At 41.4% G+C, this 17571-nt stretch overlaps 1 protein-coding gene across 1 annotated transcript in view; it reads right to left on the minus strand.

Moving 5' to 3' along the window:
• The window catches only part of TTC21B (tetratricopeptide repeat domain 21B), a 95675-nt gene that overhangs the window by 34548 nt on the left and 43556 nt on the right, over positions 1-17571 (minus strand). Inside the window, exons 16-19 of the mRNA XM_074967471.1 lie at positions 11919-11991; positions 10693-10803; positions 4549-4687; positions 2605-2711 (exon numbers count right to left, since the gene is read on the minus strand). Of these exons, the coding sequence (XP_074823572.1) occupies positions 2605-2711; positions 4549-4687; positions 10693-10803; positions 11919-11991 (430 nt within the window). The remainder of the gene's footprint in view (positions 1-2604; positions 2712-4548; positions 4688-10692; positions 10804-11918; positions 11992-17571) is intronic.

Genomic DNA, 17571 nt, shown 5'->3' on the forward strand with positions numbered 1-17571 from the left:
CCTGAAGGGTGTGGGTATGTATTCGAGTACGTACCCTGCATGACTTTCTACTCACCCAAGCCAGGCCTCCTCACCAAGGCTGCTATTTTTAGCAATGCAGTGTCCCGCTACCTCTCCTCTGTTGGAGCTCTTCTCATGTTGGCAGCAAGGAAAAGCTCTGCCAGCTTCCCATTGATGGAGCCCTTCCCCTGCTGTGGGAAAGACACGGGCAGCAGGAAGCTGGAAGAGCCTTTGCTCATCACAGTGAAAGATTCCAACGATTGGGAGCTGCTGGAGCACTAGCGCCCCCTCCCCCCCACACACCGCATACCCTCTGCCAGAGCCTTTCACTGACAAGTAGCTACACACAGCAGTGCAGATGTCCTTTTCACCATGGCATGTAGCTCCACGTATACTACACACCCCCACCAAGTGATGTGTAGTATAGACATAGCCTAACAGTGAAAGTGATTTTTTTATTAAATGACAAAATCTGCCATTTTAGTAATATTAAAAGTTTCATCCAATTTCACTAATCTGCAACATTTTCCTTACATTTTACACATTTTACCTAACTTATTTAAGATCTGACCACTTGTGAAAATAAAACCAAGTAATACTCAGAGCATTTCATAATTTTTTCAAGCCATCATATGATCATAGTTAGCTCAAAATTATAGTTGTATAAACTTAAAGTAAAAAAGATTACTGCTACAGGACTCTTCTAAATCACCCCCTCGTCCTCAGTTCATTCAGTAATTTCCTAATCCATCACTGTGACAGGAGCTGTGATGGCAAAAAGTACTGGCACAAGACATCACTGAAGGATTCTGACAAGAGCAGCTGTCTACTTAAAGCAGCAGCTTTCTGTTTACAAAAACAGTACAAGTAATCAACAGTGGGAAAGAAAATTGATTTTTTTGTACTTAAACACATTCTTCATCTTTTTTCCCCCTACAACCACTGTCAAGCAATGTTGGGACTCCTCCCTTCTCAAAGTTCTGCCTATGAAGGCTGTTGATTACATGTGAAAAAACATTCAGCTCAAGCGTCACATCAAGTCTTTTTTTAAGCTGCCTTCTCTTGTTCTGTACACAAGCTTTGTTTGTTTCACTAAGTACTGACAAAATCTGACTACTGGTTTCAGGTTGTGGAGAAGTGCTGTATCTTCTCTGCCAGTCCCCAACTACATTTCCTCCTCCGTACATCCACTTCCGGCAGAAGAAAGAAACTACAGATAGTGTGTATAGGGGATGGGGGGCAAAGAGATCCAGAAAAAGAGCTGTGAGGGCCAATCCTGGGTCCCCTTCCAAGAGGCAGGAGTGGGAGGGAGAGAGTGGTATAATGAGTGGCAGGTGGTGAGTGAATGTATAGTTGGGACTAATAAGTTAATGCAGGGCATTTTAGTAGCAAAGTGGGAGGGAGGCATGGGCAGACAGGCAGAGGGAGAAAGGAGAGCTTCAGGGGAATGGAAGCAAGCAGACCCAGTCAGTGGCAAAAGAGAATGAGACACTTGAGAATATGTTAGAAGATGGAGAGCAAAGAGGGAGGAGAGTAAAAGAAGAGAGTAAAAGAATATGAAGGAGCCAGAGGAAATAAAGGGTGAAATGTAGAAATCAGTTGGCAGGGAAACAGTTACTGAGAGTTGGGTGGAGAAGATACTGAACTCTAAAAAGAAAAAAAGCTGAAGGAAGAGAATGAGACAAGGAAGGACCAAAAATAAGAGATGGGAGTAAGGTCGATGTATTTCTTATTAAGATACGAAATACCAAAATGTTACAACAGATTAACATGTAATGTTTGGGTTTTTTATGCAAACATCCTTTGGGCAATACACCTGGTTTAATTTTTCAGACTGCTCAAAAGATATTGCCAAGGCTCTCTGCATCTGCAGTCCAGCCCTAGGTTTTTGTGCGTGTGGTGGAGGAAATCATTGGAACCCAACACATTGAAATTAGGTCTTTCAGCAAATGAGTGGAAAGGAGGTTCTTTGGTCAGATCAACTTTCAGGTTGTGGAGAAGTGCTGTATCTTTTCCAAAGCTCCAGACTGTCTCTAGCTACCACAGTTTTGTCCTTTTTCTCTAGCCATTACAGCTCTCCCCTCAAGCCCCATTCTAGGTCTTAACTTTAGACTCCCCAGTTCACCAGTCCTTATCCTTAATGCTGCCCTTGGACAGCAACTGAAATTCAATTACTCTATACACAGAAAGGCTACAGCCATAGCTTCCACAAACTCCCCATATTGCTCAGCAGTGTGCTTTGGACCTGAACGAAGGCAGCCACTACTAGCTCTGACTCCATGCCTGGTGTTCAGCCACTCTGCTGAAACTATGGTGGCTTTTACATGAACATGTGGCTGCGACTTGGACTTTAGACCTTTAATTCATAGGTCACCTAAGAGCTAGCAACAGTAATACTTTCAGTCAGTATCAAACCACTAACCTAGAGATAAAAAGGTCTGTATCCTCTTACCAATCCTCTGAGCAATTCAATCTCTAGTTTATTTTTATTTCTTTTCTTTCTACTTTAGCCACTTTGTTATCCAATTTATTTCTGCAGAATGCTAGAAGTCCTTCTCCTCCCCACAAAATCTTAGAAGTTTAACATACTTATTTTTTCTTTACCTGCTGTAAAGAAACAATAGCTTCATCTGTCTTCTCCATTTTGCTATAAATTTTTCCGAGAAGAACATGGTAACGTCCATCTTCCATTAGAGAGGACAACTCATTCACTGTTAAAATATGAAACAAAAAGTTAAAGTAGGATCTGCCTCCTTTGGACAGTTTAATGACACCTTGTGGATGAGTCATAGCTGAAAGATGAAGTTGTGCATGCACATCTTCAGGGTTAAGGAAAAAATTGGACTGGAGATCTGCATAAGATTCAACCAAAAGGAGTTGCATGTTTAGTTCAGCTCATGTTAGTTTCAAATACATGAGAGAAAAAAAAACAAAACTTTCCAACATGCCTTGAATAAGATACGCAGATCAAGGTTCTAATCCTGTTCCCATTGAATCAATAGGAAATGTCCTACTTATATCAATGGGAGCAGGACTGGGCTGTACAGTGCTTTCACTTAACTATTGCTAAACTCTGAAGAACCACCTTGTTTTGGATGGATTTTTGATAGAAAAGATACAGTACTGAAAGCACAGCTTTGGTTATTTTAACTAAATGTTTCAAGGGCTACTGAAAAAGCTGCAAGCTACTTTTATTTAGTGGTTGTGAAAGGAACTATGGAAGAAACAGCTTTGAAGAGTATAAGCACTTTCCATTATATACTATAATTTTCATCTGCTTCCCAATTGACACAGCATGGCTGCTTTACAGTTTGGTATATCTAGGGCCTATTTATATCTCTACTTCTTTACCAAAGAGATCTTATTACTTCTAGATAAAAACACAGCTCTGTATTAAATACACAGGTGCCTAAAACTAAAGTGTATTTTATAAAACACAGTACAATGAGCAGCACTCTATAAGCAGGCTGTCTCCAAGGAGCTCTTTGTGTAAATAAGGTAGATTAGATGGCTTAATAAGTTTTCTGTCTCTATTTCCCATATAGTGCACAATTACCCCCCACAGTACATTTTCCAGTGTTCTGTAGATTATTACAGAATATTTTATTTCTGTTTTGGATAAGAAAATACAGAGCACTACTACATTTTATAAAAGTGTTATTTAACTGTTTCATATCACCCAATGGAATAATAATTTGTCAGATAAGGACATGAAGAAAATAAGGAAAAAAATTCTTAAAGAGGCTCTACAAAGAAAATAAGTTTGACTTGTGCACTTTTTTGCTTCCTTGTGATATACAGAAAATGTGAAAGGTTATGGTGGGGTAGTTTGTTTTTACTGTTACAGAAAAATCACAATTTGTATAAAATGTGACTCTTGGGTTAGCCAGAGCCAGATGGCCTTGGCTAACTCAATCAGATTCCAAACAAGTAGATTAACTGTACATGTGAAGTCCTTTCCAGCTTGTTTTCTGCATTTAACATTCAGATCCTGTGTGGGCTGGCAGACTAGTGAATTAAAGCAATAGTGACATTACAAAAACCAAGAATATGAAAGTTGAGCTAATAAGGGATTTTTAGTCAGTCTTAAAATTCTATTTCTGCTATTTAGTTTCAGTGACCAATAAATATTTTGAATAAAGGAAGCCTGTGTTAAAGATTCAAACACCTTCACCCCTCTAAGTTGTGATGAGGGCACAAGAAACATCTTATACCTCCTAGTGTTCTTCTAACAAAACCAGGAAGACTACCAGATTTAACTTTTTAAAAGTTATTTCTAAGACAGAAAACAGGCTTTTCAGGCAGCCTTTACACATGATAAAGCAGTAAGGAAGTTTGAACTCCATATTTTAAAAATCCTTTGCTGGTCACCTTTCAATGAGTTAAATTTAATTTACATGCAATTCTCATAGTACAGTGCCCACACAAGTTTGAAAGTTCATAAGATAAAATGTCTACACTATACCCATTTATTCCTAAAAATCTCACAGACACACACATACACCCTAATATTTATGTTTTGTTGTAAATAAAATGACTAGTTCATACCAGGCTCATGGTCTAAAGCTTGCTGAAGTACTTTTTCCGCCTTTTCATACTGCCTCAGTTTCAGCAGGAGTTCAGCCAGATCATAGCAAAGGATATTCTGTTGACCATTTTTCAGTCCAGCTTCATAATAACTTATTGCCTGAAATGAAAAACTTAATAAATGTATGGAAATCGGCTTTCTAAAATAAATCTTAATAAAAATAATACCTTGCACTTAGGTAATTAGTGAAATTTTGCTTAATGATGCAACTACCTGCTCCACTCTCACCCTAATTATACACTGAAATGTCCTGTAAAAACACTAATAAATTGATAACAGCAGACATTTATTTCAATCTAGAATTACATAGAAAAACTATGTTAAAAGAAGCTTTAGGTTGCAAAGTCAATGACTCAGAAGCTAAGAAGTGTCAAATGTAAGGTTGCCTGTGCAATCTTAGTTCTGTTCCCTGGGCCTCTGCGTTTTGATAAATCTTTAATTATATGATCTCACACTATTTTTTAAATAGCACCACTCCCTCATTCAGAGTTTTGTTGTTTTTTTTAAATCCTGAGAGCTGATAACCAAATCTGAATGGATTTACAGACAGAAGAACCCACTTTTTTGACCGAAGCATTATCTCTTTGCCCAATTTTGAAGTCCATCTGCAAACAGAGGGGATGCTAGTGCTCTTAAAAAAAAAAGTGGCAAGAATAATTATATATATATATATATATATATATATATATATATATATATATATATATATATATATATATATATATGAAGTATCTTCTGCTTTCCCTACACTTTTAAATAAAAAATGCAATTATAACTAAAAATAGAACTCTTAATCACTCAAGGAAACAACAAAAATAGGTTCTTAAAAAGGACAGCCCTATTAAAGCGATGCAGTGGTTGTATGAGCCATTATATGTGGCATCAGGATTTGGTCCTTTGTACAGAAAAGAAAAATGAAGGCTAACAGTTTAAAAAACCTTCTGGATACCCTCATATGGGTTGCTTTCAGCGCCACTGAAGTAGTCAATTAGAGCAGATTGGAAAATTTCTGTTTAGAAGCTTTTTTGACAAAATGTGGGGAAAGCATTTATATTATCTGTTTTCCAAACAGTGATAGTTACAGTATTTGAAAAATTAAAATAAGCTTACAGAAAACTTAATTTTCAAATGTATGACTTTATATGTTACAAGGAAAAAAACAGACTAAAATTAAAACTGGAATTAAGTACATTGATGTTTAATTTTTAAAATCTATTTTCAAGGATATTTTAAAAAAAGGATTATGTTATAGCACGTGTAAAGTATGCCAAAAACGTTAAACTGACTACCTCTTTCAGCTTAAATATCGGCAGCACTGTAGAGCACCTGCCTCAAAAAAAGCAAAAAGGATTAAAAGAGGTTTTATTCACTGAACTCCCAGCCAATCCTAGGCACTACTCTCCTTTGGGTTATTCAGCAAGAAATGTTAGAGACTGAAAATCTCTGGATACATTGGGGTAAGAGGAAACTGAATATGACTGTACCAGGGGAGGGATGGCATGCCAAAAATCACTATAAGGTCAACATTAACAAAACTAAATGAAAGTCCAAAGTGTTTCAAAAATGTAGAATATAATGAAGGATTATAGGTCTAGGAGCCTTCAACGGCTGTCCAAATAGACAGTCTTTTCCACTTTTCCGTGTGGACAGTTTTATGCTTTGCAGTGGGATTTCTTGTATTTGTAGTAAACAGTCAGTTGCACTCAACTAGCAATATCCAGGCTATTAGAAAGACCAGGTGGGGAGGGAATATCTTTTAATGAAGCAACTTCTGTGGGTGAAAGACAAGCTTTTGAGGTTACATAGCAACACTTACGACAACACTGCAATCAACATCAAGACCGGTCAGGTGTAGCAATTTTGGGCCCGAGTCAAATATCTGATCTTGGTTCCGAGATATAGTGTCTGGACAGATGAGAGGCACTATTGGAGGCTGAACAGACATTCTCAGGAGATCAACCAGAATTGTCTTAGCCAATGTCAAGCTATCAACAGCGGCATGATTGCATCCTGTCCGATCACCCTTAGCATCAGAAAGATCAATGGAAATTTATATATGAAATCTTGATCCCAAGCTATGAGAAAGGACTCTTGAAAGGATCCCATGCTCATGCCTCTTAGGACCAAAAGACTGGACACTTCATGTTCTTTTTGCCACCAAAGTCCATAATGGACTTTCCTCAGCATTTCCTCAGAAATATTGGGGTGATGAAGCACTTCAGAGACCATTTGTGGTTGGCGATATTCAGCAGATGTCCAAAACAGGCTAACTGCTGACTCCAGGATGAGGAGAACTACTGGGGCTATCCCACGTTGTTGATACCATGCCAATAAATTGACTGCCTCTTGGCACAGGGGCCTTGCTTGTTTACATAATACAGTGCAGATGTGTTGTCTGCGAGAATCTGCAGTGTCGAATTCTTTAAAACAGGTAGGAATGTTATGCAAGCTAACCCAATTGCTCACAATTCTGGAATGTTTGAGTGTACTTTTGGAACCAAGTTCCTTGTACTTGGAGATGGTCTAAGTGTGTGCTCCAACCTTTTCCTGACGCATCTGCGGACAGTGTCTTTATATGAGTGGGGGTGGAAAAGGGTACTCCATTCCAAATGTTTTGGGGATCTGACCACCAGTTCAGTACTGATAAAGCACAAGCTAGAACAACAGTGTGCATGTTCATTTGATATTCTGTAAGGATAAAATAACTTCAGCTAGCCTTTTACGGAAGTAGGTTAAGTCTGGTTAGCAGTGTCACATATGCGCAAGCTGATGCGTGACCTACGAGTTTGAGGCAGGTTTTACTCGGATTCATTTTGATACCGGTGCTGATCTGTACAGAACAAAATCTGTTCTCAGGAAGATACGCTTTTGCCAATTTGGAGTTGATTAGGACTCCTATGAATTCTGTCATCTGTGATGGGTGAGAAACTATTTAACCATAAGGCCCAGCTGTCTGAATAGGTGAAAGACAGTTCAGGGCTATAGTGACTTCCTGATCAGACCTGCCTTTGATTAGTTAATCACCTAGATATGGTTGTCTCTTTAGATGTGCTACCACCTTAGCTAGGCATTTTGTGAAGACGTTCAGAGCTCCGGAGATCGAATGGTAGCACTTTTTATTGACATTGATTGGGCCCTACTGTAAACTGCAGATACTTCCTATGGGCCAGATGGATCAGAAAATGGAAGTAGGCATCCTGAAGGTCAAAAGCCACAAACCAGTCATGAGCCTGAAGAGAAGGGATGACAGAGGCCATCCTGAAACCAAGACAACATACATTTGTTCAGTGTTATACTAGACGTAAGAAGACTAAGACCCCCTTTTTTCTTTGGAAGAAGAGAATACCACTTTCTATTGGTTGATTTTCACGAGAAGGGTCCCACGAGAGAGATGAAAGAGGGGTAAGGACTAGAATTGGATGATAGCCACAAGACAACTTCTCTCACTCACCGCTTGGTTGTTATTCCAGTCCCAGCTGATAGAAAAGAGAAAGTAAGCATCTTGTCCAGTTTGAATGTGGCTCATCTTCCTCATATCAAACCTACTGTCTAGAAGCAGGTGAACACTGATTAGTAACCTTCTCCAGAAGAACCTCAGGTTCTTCCTGAGTGGATACTCAGAACGTTGTTGCTGTAAGTAGCTGGGTATTTTCTGTAAGGCTTGCCCTTGTTATATGAAAAGTTTGCAATCTGGTACAGAGATGTAAGTGTTTGCAGTATGGCTCTGGAATCTTTTAGGAAGTGTAAAACATCATCAGTACATGTGCTCAATAAGTCCGTATCCCAAAGGACAAGTTGTCAGTTGCATTCTGCATCTCTCTAGGAATACCAGAGTCCGATAAACATGATATTCTTCACATAGTTGCTGCAGTGGCTATATGTCTAGGCACCATGTCTGAGGTATCCTTGGCTGTCTGTAACAATGTCTGACACTAGCTGTCCTTTAGAAATAATGACTTAACTCCTCTCATGTTCTACGTAAGTTTAACAAAAAAAAAAAAGGGGATTATCTTGTTCTAGGTTAGATAACTGCTTCACGAACAAGGCTTGAAAGTTCACTCTTTGTAGCCAAAGTGACATTAATAACCTTTTGTCCCAAACGAGGATAGTTTCTGTCTTTTTTCCTTAGGTGCACTTTTAGATTTAAGTTTTTTTCCCCCCATTAACTGCGTAGGAGGAAAGTAGAATTGCTTACAACCAATTTGGGGTATGTGGTACCTTTTTCCCTACTGCTCTTTTAGCTGGAGGTAATGTTGCTGGCCAAAAGTTTTAGTCCCCTCTAAAATGCCTTGTTAATTCGCAACACTCTTCTGACAGGAGCAGAAGAATGTAGTATGTCTAATAACTTGTGAGCTTTTTCCTCCCTTACTGATGTTTCTAATTTTTAAGAGACCAGCACTAGGGGAAAGCGGCTCCTGGAAGGCTATAAAATCATCAGGAGACTGCCCCATCAGAAGAAGCCAATGACTGATCTTTGGGAAAGGATGAAGGATATTGTTCTGGTGGCTCAAAACCTGCCTGTTCTTTATCTGCCAACTGTTCATGCTGCTCCTCTGTCCATATTCAGGGGACCAGCAATCATCTAGGTCAAACTCTCCTACTGTGTTTTCCATGACTGGTAGGAGGGAGATCTGCTCCTAAATGGAGGTCCCCAGGATGCCCAACGTGGAGCACTGTAGGAATAAGGCTGGTTTTGGTAAAGCTGATTAGGCCATTGTCATGCCTCAGGTGAAGGAGTTGGGGTCATGCACTCTGGTTCGAAGAGAAAGACCCTCTCCCTGATCTGGTTGAATGGTGGAGCAAGAGCTCTCTGCTTGAAGATGAAGAGAAGATGTGCCCTGGTAAGAAATGAGACTCTCTCCAATGATGGTAGTGATCTTTGAGGCAACATTGATATCATAAGCCCTAAGCATGTACCATGCTGAGCACAGTGCCTTCAGTGCAAAGGGGAGCATTGGAGACTTAGAGGAGTTTGCTAACATCAGGTCAGCACCAGAGTTAATGATTATTGGTGCTGATGCTGGCAGTTGGCAGTCACCAACACTGTTAGATATAGGCGCTGTTTTAGGTCTCAGATACTGAGCCAGAAGTGAGCCGGCATCACTTTCCCCTGTTGCATGAGCTTACTGCTCCATTCCCAGGAGTAGAACGAAGAGTTAAGCTTATCCCTCTGGGAAGAGGAGACTTATCGGAAATTACATATAGCAGAATGTTCATCTCCTTTGTCTTGATTACTGGTCCTTGGTGCCAAGAGGGCACCGTCTCACTGTCACAGTTGGTAAGAAGTTATTGAGGGGCAGCTGTGGCCTCTGCCCATTATGCTTTTGGATGGGAGAGTGTGAGGACATGCATGTTGCCAATGCAGCCCAATCAACACTGCTATTTAAAAGACTCCAAGGTTGTGTTCATGATATGCATTCATACCTAGAGCGGAATCTACACTGACATACTTCAAGAACTGCTAAGAATTTATGTCAAAGTAATTTGAGCTGATATACAATACTGTTGGATTACTGTAACAGTAAGAAGCATCCAAAGAATATTTTGAGAGATATTTGTTCCACATTCGTAGCATGGACTGTTCTTGTTTACAAGATGACAAATGAAATTAACTGAATCTTGTAATTCTGAAACACGCTATACTAATAATAAAACACAAAAAACTTTTATTAACGCTTTATTATGCATTTACTTATTTTCAACCCAAAGTCCGGATCCTTCAATTGTGACATCATTATTTGGTTCCGATGAGCTTCATAACTTCAGGAAAGATAATCAGTCTGGAACAGATGGATTCCTTAGCAACAAAGACCTTATTTTTATGTAGCTGTCTTCAGCAGTGAAAAATAAGGAAAGAAAAATATTCTACTTAAAAATAATTAATGTTTAAGTTTTCCATGAGACATAATCAGGGCCAAACAGACCTGCTAAAGAGAAAAAACAACATTCAATACTCCAGGCATTTTGAGGAGTATGAAAAACCACTTTTTTGGAACTTTCATAGTAAAATGCTTCTATCTGCATGTGTACTAGAAAAACAAGTTAACATTGAAGTAGACAGTAATCCATTTATACAGCATGTCTATGAACTATTCATAACATACCTTTGAATAGTTATGAGTTTTGATTAGGGCTTTTCCAATTTTACTTGCTAAAATTCCATCTCTTGGGTTTTTCTTTAAAGCCTGCTCGTAGACTTCTATCGCTTCTTCAGGCTAGAACAGTAACAAAGAAAAACAGATGATAAATTCACAAAACTATACTAAAAGGCCTATAATGAGCTAACAGAGCAATCTGTTAATGCCACAAAGCGAGCTTCAATACTACTTGTTTCACAAATTATGGGACTTCTCAGGGTGGTCTCTACCAGACTGTCTTAAGATGACAGCAGACTCAAAAATAACACTGATTTACACATTTTTGTGCTGAATTCCCGTTAAGCTGTGAGAACACAGCACAGAAACAAAAAGTTTTAAATTAACCTTTATCTTTTCTCTATCCTCTGAAATTCTTTTGGCATTTCCTGGTTCACTGAAGGTATGAAAAAGCACATGCAAAAAACCTTATTGCTGTACTCAGTGTCCCCCCTTTCCCTTCCATTCAGACTTGTCAGTCAGAAAGTTCAACACAAATCCAAGCTGAACTCAAATTCCATTTTTGCTTTGGAGTTCATTTTTTAAAAGGACAAATGACCAGAACAAACTGAAGACAAATGCTTATGCCCTAGGGTAGGGTTCATCACCTACACTTTGTACTGCAGTGACCTATACTTTCAAGTTTTTCTGTCCCACAGACTTTGACCCAACCTACTGCTTGAAGATTTAAAATCAAGTGCAAGCACTCCACATGCTGTCTGCCTTTCCAAGCACTGAAGGGGTCTCTTGTGGTAACCTTGCTTTTCTAGAATTTACACATCTTTCCTTCAAGCTTGAATGAACTGTTCCAACCTTGTCCAACTTCATTTCTGAAGTGAATTTACCTCAACTTTCGACCCACAGATCTCTAGTCAATATTTGACTTGAAAATGCTTGATTGTTCACTGAGGTTGCAATTCTCCTCTTCCCTGACCACCCCAAATCTGATGCTCATCCCTGAGGGGCCTTTTATTTTGAGTATATTATTTAGTCTCTAAATATTTAAGTTAAATTAAAATTAATATAGTATTTATATACTTTAAGCCAGTAAACAGACCTTAAGTTTTCCTTAGCATACATTTTGTTTCCTGATCACCTATTAACAGAACCAGAAAGCGAGACTGTATCAAAACTTGCTAATGACAGCCAATTACTCAACTATACTGCTCATCTTTTATCACGATGCAGATGCTCACCTCTTGAATATTCATGTATGCATCACCAAGGAGAAGAAAAGTATGTGAGCTTGGCAGTTTGTCCACCAGATCTCTGAAAACAAAAAGACAGAATCTAGTTTAATAATTAAGTTAATATTGGTACTTTGAAGAATATGTAAACAATGATTACTTACACTACAGTAATCATAGTTCTATGAGATATTGTAGTCAGTGAGGATCCCACTGTAGATGTGCACTGCCTCATGTGTGTGACCTGAGGATCTACTGAACAGCAGTGTCCATCAAGGCCATGCATGTGATCTGTGACTCCCATGCAAGGGCATAAGGTTAGGGGGCAGCTGTCACAACCCTCCCTCAGTTCCCCCGTAATTGGAAGCCCAGGGCAGCCAAGGACTCTGAAAACATAGATGGAGGCTAGGACATGGGATTCACACTAACTACATCACCTTGAAGAACAGTTCTGTAGTGTAAGTTACCATTCTTGCTTCCACTTTTGTCAGTCAGGGGTGTGAAAAAAAAACAAGTTTCACTGGCAAAAGTGCTGGTGTGGACAGTGCTATGTCAGCTTGAGAGGCTCTCCAGCTGACTAACTCATGCTGCTCATTGGGGGTGGTTTAATTGTGCTAGCAGGAGAGCTCTCTACTGCCAGCAAAGAGTGGCTACATGGGAGACATTACAGTGGCACAGCTGTGCTGCTGTAAAATCCATAGTGTAGACCTAGCCTAAGTGACTGGCAATCACTATCCTCTTCAGGATGGGGGCATGACCAGCATCAGTCAAAGAAAGATTGGAGTAGTGCTCTCTCAATTTGGCATCTGATCTACCAGCCAAGTTCAGTGCATAACGCTAAAACATGAGCAGATTGACACATTTCTGAAACAGACTGATGTCACTTGGTCTCTACTGGAGTGATGGGTACATCAGCCAGGTGGTAGCAAAGCGAGATACAAGGTGTGTCTCATTTTGATAGTCTTTGGGATGAAATAGCCTGCCCTTTTGAGTGGCTGGCTATAGCCACATATAGACACAGAGACAGTCTGAAATATTTGGTAATGTCAATGTAAATAAGAGCTCTGGTTATGTCCAGAATGTGCAGTTTCTTCTCCCCTTGTGTGGAATGTGGTTTTGGAAGTATAGAGGGGGGGACACCCGCTCGGGCCCAGAGGGGTTTAAGATAGCCCTGGGAGAGAGCTGGGGCAAGGGAAGAGCTGGGCTGATTGGCAGAGCAGCCGCAGCTGGGGCCCACGCCCCAAACAGACCCAGCAGGCCTTATAAAAGCCAGGGTAGCCAGGATCCGAAGAGCACTCTCTCTAGCTCTGAGAGAGAGGGACCTGGCTGCAGAGACCTGAATAGAGGACCTAGTTTGGAGCAGGGCTGGTGAAAGGCCAAGGGAGCCTGGGAGCTCCGGCCTAGGAAAGCCCCAGGCTAAGGGCCTGGTAAGGTCTATTAGGTATGGGGGTTGCAGGGGCAACCATGGGTAGGCAGAGGCAGCAGGTCCAAACCCAACCTTGCCGGTAATGAGTGGCTCATCCTGCAGTCTGCCCCAGCGCACAGGGGCTAGCTGGTGACTGGCAGGAGCCTACGACTGAGGTGAGGTAGGGATAGTGGGTGGGGGGTTCCCCTGGGAGGAGGAGACCCAGAACTGGGGGGTACTGCCAGAGGGCAGTACCCAGTCAAAGGGGCACCAGGGTCCTGGGAGGGACCCAGGAGCCAGCAGCAAGGCGAGACACTGGCCTGAAGAGGGCGCACCGGAGGCTGGAACGCTAATTCCCAAGGACAACCAGCAGGAGGCGCCGCCAGGTGAGTCTGCGTCCGGTTACAGGAAGGAACACAGGTAAGCTGACTGACAGGTTTAAATACAATTCAGAAATGACCTTGGGGATGAATTTTGCATGAGATATTAATTCCACTTTGTCTTTATGTAAGAAGGTATACAGGGATTCTGCTATGAATGCCTCAAGCTTGCTCATCTTTGTGGCTCAGGTGATGGCCATCAGAAAGACTTCCTGAGAATAAGATTATAGATGGAGCACTGTAAAACAGGTTCAAGTGGGGGGTCTTCATAAGCCTCAGACAGATGTTGAAGTTCCAAGCTGGAGTGAGTTCTGTAACCGAATTGATAAGCATTCCTCAGGCCCTTAAGGAATATGGATACCATGAAATATGACAGGTTTCAGAGTAACAGCCGTATTAGTCTGTATTCGCAAAAAGAAAAGGAGTACTTGTGGCACCTTAGAGACTAACCAATTTATTTGAGCATAAGCTTTTGTGAGCTACAGCTCACTTCATCGGATGCATACTGTGGAAAGTGTAGAAGATCTTTTTATATACACACAAAGCATGAAAAAATACCTCCTCTGTGTGTGTGTGGGGGGGGGGGGGGCGGGGGTGAGAAAACCTGGATTTGTGCTGGAAATGGCCCAACTTGATCATCATACACATTGTAAGGAGAGTGATCACTTTAGATAAGCTATTACCCAGCAGGAGAGTGGGGTGGGAGGAGGTATTTTTTCATGCTTTGTGTGTATATATAAAAAGATCTTCTACACTTTCCACAGTATGCATTCGATGAAGTGAGCTGTAGCTCACGAAAGCTTATGCTCAAATAAATTGGTTAGTCTAAGGTGCCACAAGTACTCCTTTTCATGAAATATGAGAACACCGTAACTGACTATTGATGGATGATCTGGGGATATTGCTGCTAGATGAAACTTGACTGAACTAAAATGAGAGTCCAGAATCTTTGGTATTGGGATCAGTACCAGCTCTAGACCATGCTGGGTCACACACAGAGAATTTATTTCTGTTCGGACAAGTAGATGATTCTCATAGATGGCTTCCTGCTCCACACTAGGATTTCCTGAAGGTGGAAGAAGCAGTCTCTTTCCATGACGCTCAGACAGCCAACCAGCCAGGCTATCAGTTGGTGATTTTCAAGTCTAGATGGAATACTTGCGACAGACAAGTCTGCATGGTCTGGAAGTCTGATTGATGGTTGTGTGAACATCTGTAACAGGTATATCAGACAAACTTCTTCAGCCGGGAGGGAGCTATAAGGGATGAGCTTGGCCTAGTTGCTTTTGGCCTTAACAATAACTCTGTAGATTAGCAGAATCACTAGGAATGGGTAAAAAAGGCCCCAATTCCATTGCAGACGGAAGGCATCAAGCAGGGATCCTGCACACGTCTACAGTAGAGTGAATAAGATTTTTTTTGGTTTTGCTTTTGGCCATTTTGCGTGTTTACCTTTTTTGTAGTGAATTAGCTGAATTTGAAAACAAAAAAGACAAAATGAAGTAATTCACCTCTAAAAAAAATTTCTAGCAAATTATTCGGTGAATAGTTTGGGGGCCTGAAAAATGCACTTTTCTACAAAAAAAATTCATAAAAAAATTCACTCAGTTTTAATCATGCCTCTTCTGGAGCAAAAGTTGAGATACTTGATGTTTCTGTGGTAGTAAAAGAGGTCTATCACATGATTCCCCCACTGATGGAATATTGGCTGGGAGATCAATTTAAACTGTGACCACTTATGGATGATACCAGCTTGTCTGCTCAGGAAATCTGTCAAGTCTTTGCTAGCTCTCAGAAGGTTCATGGCTCTCAAAGGTATGCCTTGAAGATGGCATCATTTACATAGCTTGATTGCCTCCCTGCAGAAGGAGACAGAGTGGGCACTCCCTTGCAGGTTTATGCAGTACATCACCCACACTCTGTCAGCATGTGTACTACACAGTGTCACAGGACCAGCAGGAATGCCACAAATACCAGTCTGAGGACTCAACTCTAAAATAATTTAGTTGTAGCTGCTCTGGTGACCATGTCCTTTGTATCTGTAGCTGTTCCAGTTGGATCCCCAGACACATCTGTGACTAATGCACTGGATGGCTACAGGGCCATGAATGGTATCCCTTTTTGGGCATTGTCATGATGCAGCCACCAGGTCAATGATCCAAGATTATGAGATGGAATTAAAATGGTATTGCTCATCAGATGCTTCACAGGAGAATAGGCTGATCTGAGAAAAAGCTGTAGGGGACTCGGGTGAAGCCCAGCAAATGGTGTAAGGTATGCACAGACATATGGCTTAATAATGTGAAGCAAATCCGTACCGTCATAGCTGGGTGCGATACCATCATGTTCAGTAACACTAAAGTGAGAAGAATCAGTCCTGTGATAAGTATCCCTCGCTGCCATGGAGTTTATTCTGGCTCTGATGAACTCTATATGTCTGTGATTGGGTAAGTGACAATTTCTCATTGCTCAGGAGAAGGCAAACAGAGAAAGGGCATAGCTGAAACAGATCCAAGTTCACTGGTGTGATCTGCTATTGATCAGGCAGTCATCTTGACATAGGCAAACATGGATGCCCTTTTCCCTTCAGCATCCAGCCACAACAGCAAGCCATTTTGTAAAGACTCTTGGTGCCAGAGAGAGTCCAAAGGGCAATACCATGAATCAGTAATGGTTTGGCCCCCACCATAATTCTCAGCTACTTCCTGTGGACCATGCGTAAGTACTCATTGTATAAGTCAAGAACCAAAACCAGTTCTGAGCCTGAAGTGATGAAATAATGGAGACAAACATTACCATCCTGAATCTGAGATGGTGCATATATATCTCTGTTCAGCCTCCTCAGCGCTAAGATAGGCTGGAGATCACCTTTCTTCTTCAGAGTAATGAAATATCAGGAATAGAATCTTTCTCTGCACTCCAGCAGGACCCCTTCTGTGGCTCCTAGGTGAAACAGGGACACTTTTCTTTGGGTAACAGGCTCTTGTAAGAAGGGCCTCTGAAGCAAGAAAGTGAGAGAGGGGACAGCTAGGGGGCAAGGAAAGGAACTGGACAGGCAGCCATAGGTGTTAATGGCCAGCCTTAGCTTCTCGTCATGCCTGACGGCGGGGGACGAAATAGTTTCTGAAGGTGGTCCACTCTGGGATAGTTCTGATGCGGCTCTACACCACCTTGTTAAAACAGTAGCTTCTGGGAAGGAGCTTAGTTTGCAATGGAGGAGGATGACTGGTGCCTCCTAAAGTAGCAGGGTTGCTTTCTGAGCAGGTATTCTGATTGCAGACTGTGGGTAGAAGATTGGGGGGGGGGGGGGGGGGAGGGAATAGCTCAGTGGTTTGAGCATTGGCCTGCTAAACCCAGGATTGAGAGTTCAATCCTTGAGGGGGCCATTTAGGGATCTGGGGCAAAAACTGGTGATTGGTCCTGCTTTGATCAGGGGGTTGGACTAGATGACCTCCTGAGGTCCCTTCCAACTCTGATATTCTATGACTGTGTTCTCTGTCTTTGTGGGGGGTGGCATAGTAAAGGCTTATGGTATGGTGTTGAAGTGTAAATACTCACATTTACATTGAAGGTGCTCTGACTATCTATGCCTACAGTGATCAGGATCTCCACGCTCTGTCAAGATGTGAAATGGGATTCCATTCTGGGGCCTGTGGGAAGGTGGAGCCCCAGTAGGGCTAGTATGACCATGGCGGTAGTTAATATTGGTATTGGCCAGTCATGGCAGAGCCCAGTTAGAGGCACTCCTGGAATAATCTTTAGGGTACCATTCCTGTTTTTTCCTTGTAGTAGAGGAGGAGTGTCCTGTAGATGGTGAGAAGTACATCTCTGGGGATGACAGTACTGTTCGATGCAGTTCCAGCATTGGATCAAGTGT

This window comes from Natator depressus, chromosome 11 (assembly GCF_965152275.1).
Source record: "Natator depressus isolate rNatDep1 chromosome 11, rNatDep2.hap1, whole genome shotgun sequence".
NCBI classification, from domain to species: domain Eukaryota; kingdom Metazoa; phylum Chordata; order Testudines; family Cheloniidae; genus Natator; species Natator depressus.